Source organism: Alosa pseudoharengus, unplaced genomic scaffold (assembly GCF_046254945.1).
Source record: "Alosa pseudoharengus isolate Yale_2024_CS ecotype anadromous, Long Island Sound unplaced genomic scaffold, YU_APseudo_1.1 YU_APseudo_1.1_scf_23, whole genome shotgun sequence".
Lineage (NCBI taxonomy): Eukaryota > Metazoa > Chordata > Actinopteri > Clupeiformes > Clupeidae > Alosa > Alosa pseudoharengus.
Genome location: NW_027468685.1, coordinates 28,515,227 through 28,521,037, shown reverse-complemented (window position 1 = coordinate 28,521,037; position 5,811 = coordinate 28,515,227). Strand labels below are relative to the sequence as shown.

General features: G+C 42.2%; 1 protein-coding gene across 1 annotated transcript; it reads left to right on the top strand.

Annotated features, from left to right (window-relative positions):
- The first annotated feature begins 440 nt into the window (after positions 1 to 440).
- On the top strand, positions 441 to 4,938 carry LOC143141014 (stathmin-like). Its single transcript, XM_076302221.1, has 5 exons — positions 441 to 495; positions 2,363 to 2,406; positions 2,705 to 2,877; positions 3,210 to 3,401; positions 3,506 to 4,938. The coding sequence occupies exons 2-5, from the start codon at positions 2,391 to 2,393 to the stop codon at positions 3,578 to 3,580; spliced, it is 456 nt and encodes a 151-aa protein (XP_076158336.1). The 5' UTR covers positions 441 to 495; positions 2,363 to 2,390; the 3' UTR covers positions 3,581 to 4,938.
- The last annotated feature ends 873 nt before the right edge of the window (positions 4,939 to 5,811 follow it).

Here is a 5,811-nt window from a genome sequence, read left to right as displayed (position 1 = left end):
TTGTCACACAGAAGCAAGCTATTACCTAAGATCCCCTGTATCACTGTGGCAAAAGGATGCAGTAGCCTAGCCTAGTCTAAATTTAATAAAATAGGATAGGCTACAACTTAGGCTACCGTCAGACCGATGATGTAGCTTAGGCCTATTTACAGAACATTATAATTGATTTTAATTTGACTTTTTGTGCTCGTTTCAATGATCTTGGGATTAGAAACACATTTGATCATTAAAACAGGGCTGGTATTAAATTCTAACATCTTAAAGAGTGCATTTTGCTGTGGCCTGTCTCACCTCGTGGTCTTGTTTAGATACCTAAACAGTGAAATAACTACAAATCCCACAATACCATGTTATGAAATGCAATAGCCAATAAGAGGGCAGATCACCCTGTGACGAAATAATATTTGGTCTTTTTATGCGCGAACTACCAGGGCAAGTGTAGAAGTCGGCGCGAGAAGGTTTGGGCTCAGAGTCGTCAGTCGACTGTTGCAGAAGGTGGGTGTGACGGCTATTGTGGTGTAACGTTAGCTGTTCATTTCAAGATTTTTAGCGCTTGGACATATTCCTGAATTACAGATTAATATAGGCAATATGTTTGGGATTACATGGATTTAATAATCAAGTAATGTTTGTCAAGATCCTTGTGATTATCAATTTGTGCCGTGCTTGAGAGAAGTAATATTAACGCACCCTAACCTCCCGGGGTTTCATATTTATTGCTAGCGCTAGTAAGAAATGTGTATTTGTCATTTCGTCAAATTCAAGTTGAATTGCAGGTCTGTAACTAGTAACGTTATCAGGTGGAAATCAAACAATGGTTGTGCATGCTGCTTTCCAGCATTTTCTAAGGGCTGGGTCTTCGATCAGTTTTTGGGTGGGTGAGCCTTGTCTAGCTATGTCGGCAAGCTCATTAGCTATTGACATACATGAAACATTCTACCGACATGTCTAGTAACGGTATTAGGTATTGTGTGTACAATTACTTTCGATTTGTGTATAACTTTCTGAGTGAATGGCAGTATTATACGCTTGGGTACCATTCTTTATCCGTTTCATTTTGCGTAGCTGGTGTTTGTAACGGGAACACACCTAACGTTATATCGGTCGACGCAGTCAACCTGCAGCTTTTGTTCACACCATTGATAGAATTGGGATAACGCAACAGTTAATGTTCTGCTACTTAACGTTATAACTTATTCAATTGATCCTACTGTGTGTAATAGTTAACATGACCTAACCCGATTCATCTTGTTGAAACACCCCTTCCCTCACATTGTTCATTGGAAGCAAAATAAGTCCGAGCGTTTATTGAATTTAATCACAAAATTAACCGGAGGTTTTCTGGAGGATGCTGCTGGTGGGAGATAATGCTAATTGCAAAGCAAACAGGCGGAGCTGGGCACGCGGTCTTGCTTGTCTGCCTTTGTTTGCAGCTGCCGTCGTTCACATAGTAGCGCTTTTGTCTCCGCAGACCCTCATAGCACTGCGAAATGTGTGCAGTTTGCCTTCTGCCTAAAATGCACAATTAGCGACGCTCTCACACTGACATTTTATGTTGTCAATGGCAACAGGAGTGCACGGAAAATGTGATGGCTACCATTATTTTGTACACGTGTGTGGTATGTTTGGCGTCAGAACAGCGAGCTCATTAATTTACTATTTGAAGGTGCTTATTTCGACATGGATGGTTTCTATAAACCACGATTTCATATCAACAGTCTTCTGTCGATTGTCATGATTGCCTGATGAAGGCATGTTTTCGTCTCGCTTTTGGTTTGCAAGTATGCACCCATGACATTTGTTCAGGATGCGAGGAGAAGCGCGTGGTTAACCGAATTATCTACCGCTTGTTCAAAGCGCGCCAAAGTCGAAGGTGGTGTCATAAGCTCCTTTGTTTCTCACTTTTGAGATGCACGTTTATATTGCATTGCTGTGAGGCTTGAATGCACCGACCGAATGCATGGGCTCGCATTTTGTTAGACCTCGATTGCATGAGCTTTTTAGATCGATACAAATTAGGATAATTTAAAACGCTCAGTGAAATGAATATGGGCCATCTTGAGGATTAATTTCGCTGTCAGCAACACAACAATAAACAGGAGCGATGGGCGGTGGTTATTTGTTGCAATCAAATTGACCAAATGGGGTCACTATTGAGCTCGCTGTCTCATTCAAGCTCGGTACATCTTTCATTTTACAATCCACAAAGTGGATGAGGTGAAGTGCGATCTACGACTCAAGTTCACCACTAGAGAGCGATATTGGACAGATTAGATATTTCTTGTGTAGCGATAACTGGCTCATTGTAATTGGGTTCTTCTGAGTACTTTTTCATTTATATTCTTGCATTGTGATTTGACAGGTACCACTGAACCAGTCTCACCGCTAATATGGCCTCTTCTGGTGGTAAGTGTCTCTTGGGGAGAGGTGGGGGGGGGGACACAAAACAAAAGCAGGTACGCCCCTCATCTAGGCACCTGACGGTGATCTAAGAATAACTTTAAACGTGTGTGACCGCCTTTGCCCTCCATGGACTCTGAAGATGTAATCCTACATCGACACGTTAGTCATTTCTGCAATTTTCACATGAAATCACATCGGTCTTTTCTGAAAACAAAGCAAAAGACTGTTTCTGTATTTGTAATGAATGATGTCAATGACCATTACAATAACATTGTCATTATCATCCATTTTCATAAAACAGATATTCAGGTGAAGGAACTCGACAAGCGTGCCTCTGGGCAGGCATTTGAAGTAATCCTCGGAACCCCCGCCCCGGACGCCAAGGGCGAGTTCCCCTTGTCGCCCCCCAAGAAGAAGGACTTATCTTTGGAGGAGATCCAGAGGAAACTGGAGGCTGCTGAGGAGAGGCGCAAGGTGAGCCACTGACATGGATCAATCCCTTACAGCATGCTGGACCTAAAATCACTGCTTTTTATCACATATACACATACAGATAAATACACATGATTAACTCAGTTAGGTTTGTCTGTTTCCATGTAGGTTCAGACAAACGTTATTATTTTTTTTAATTATATTTTATTATTTTAAGTAGAAACAAAAATCTTTGTTTTTATTATGTATTTTAGTTACTTGCTGAAATCTCATTATTTGATGACCATCATTTCCACACTTGTGTAGCCTACCTTTAGACCTCACTAAAGTATTCTAGCTCGGACTGAATGTGTTTGCACTGTCTCCCTTTTCAGTCACACGAAGCCGAGGTTCTGAAGCACTTAGCTGAGAAGCGTGAGCACGAGAAGGAGGTGCTTCAGAAAGCTCAGGAGGAGAACAACAACTTCAGCAAGCTGGCTGAGGAGAAGCTCAACCAGAAGATGGAGGCCAACAAAGAAAACAGAGAAGCACTTCTGGCAGCTATGAGCGAGAAGTTCAAGGAGAAGGTACTTAAGATTGACCCTTTAGAGGCCTGTGTGTCTGAAGTCTGCTTTAAGAGCGTGTAGTTGTCTAAATGAAACTTCTCTTTGCTCTTTTTCGTTCTCCTCAGGACAAGAAAATTGAAGAGGTCCGCAAGAACAAGGAAACCAAAGAGCCTGAGGCTGACACGTCTGCAGGAAACTGAACATTACAATCAAAGGGGACGGGGGAGGGTGGGTTACGGGGAGGGATACTAAAGGTTTTTTTTTTTACACATCCAAAGATTTATTTTTTGCTTTTTTTTGTTTTGACGGCCAGTATCTTTGTTCACTGCCTACCTTTTTGAGGAAAAAAAAGAAGAGAGAAAAGTTCAGTTAACTCCAGTGCATTGGTTTTCACCAGATTTAACGGTGATGCTTGTCACCACAGCAACACTCACCCACGGCGACACTCGCAGTTTCAGTAGCAGAGGACGCCTTAGGGTCACTCTTGGGCAGGTTTCTCCTAAAGGCTTTGCCATCCATGGCCTACAGCTCTCTTCCCTTGCTGCAGAGCCTGGCTAGGGAACAGGGTGGAGGGGGAACCTGCATCTCTGCGGCGTGCCTCTGCAGATTTTAGTTTAAGTGTCTACATTGCTATGGTTCTATTTTTTTGTTTTGTTTGTTTCTGTGTGAAATCTTGTTTCCCTCACTTTGAGTCTCCTGTCCATTTCTTTGGATGTGTTCCCGAGCATCTGCCAACTCCAGAACCGGTCTGGGCCTGCTCCGTTCCTGATCCTGCAGGACCAGTGTTGGAACAGTTCCAGACACGGCCAACTTCTAGATTTGTTCATGCAGCTTTTCATCTTGGCTATTAGCAGCAGTGTTCTTACCTTTCTTTTTTTATAAAACAAACAAACAAAAAAAGAAGCATGTCTCTGTGCATAGAACTTTTAACACATATCTATTGCATACTGCGCGTTTGGAAATGTGATCCTGTGAAGTCCAGAAAAAAACCCAACCTGTTTTTAGCACTTAAGCAGAACAAAACGAGAAGTAGCACACGAGTTCTCCACGTGGCCGTGTTTGGTTTCTCTCTATCTTGCTCCCTTCTGTATATTGCAAATCTCTGGCTAGATTGCGCTTTTCCAGAATCTGCTAGTTTTCATTGATAGACTGTTCCGGCCCAGACTGCAGCTCTGAGACAGATCTGCCTTCGAGCCAAGGTCCAACGGGGCCCAGTTTTGGGCCTACTACAGGCCAGGTCTGTTCCAGCGTCTGTTCCTGCTCTCTGGGAAGTGTGTATGTGTGTTGTCTTAATGTCTGCCCCAGTGCTGCTGACATCTTTGCTTTCATGCGACTGCGTGCACCGGGAGAGCCGGTGTCGATCTCAAAGCACATGACTTGTTCTCCACCAGACCAACGGGGTGTGGGGAAGCCATCTTGGAATGGGACCGGAGAAAATGAGGGTCTACACACAAGGAAAGCAAATGAGCAATACACTTTTGGCATCACGATGGGGAAAACATGTTGACTTAAAACTGTTGTACTAAAAAAAAAATAATAAAAGTAGAAGAAAATGCAAGATTTGTGGCGTCTTTGTTAAGAGATTTGTTTGTAGAGTTTCGACCAAGAAGTCCTTTCGATATTTACCAAAACTATTCAGCTACTTAGCTTCTTGCTGTACTAGCTAGGATTTTGGAATGCTCTAGGGTGCATGGTTATAATCTAGTGTGAAGATTTACTAGGGCAAAATGCGTAACCAGTCAGACTAAAATATGCCTAGCATATTACACCTGCTGTCCGGACTTTTTATGTTTAACACAAAATTGATAGTGAAGATTAATTGATTGCACACCTTTGAAATGTCGAAGTTTTTAGTTAACTATGACCATATCCCTGGCCTCATGACCTTGTTCACTTATGTAATGATGCTGTACAATTGGAACCAGAACAGGTTCATGTTCTTACCCAAAAAGCTATGAAGTCTTTCTTGTTCTAGTAATCTTAACTGTTGTGATTTGTAGGCTAGGATGTAATAGGGGTTTTAGTGACGTGAAGGATGTTAACTTATCCAGCAGATACAAGAGGGTACACTACTGCCCCAATTGGTGAGGATTCGTGGCCTACTGGTTAGCGCTTTGGACTTGTAACCGGACTTGTAATTCATGGATTGGGATAAATGCAAGACCAAATTTCCCTCACGGGATCAAAAGAGTATATAAACTTATACAATAGTCAGCCAGTGCTCTTGCCTGCCACCTGATGGTGGTTTCAGGAGCATAATGACTAGATTTTATGTTCAATATCTTATTTGGAATGGGTAACATTGTGCCATAAGGTATCAACTGCACAGGTATTGTCCTTTTTCAATTTAGACAACTGAAAATAAATGAGTGTTATTAGGGGGATTATATTGTTAAAAAAATAACCTGAAAATAAACGCTCACATACTAGG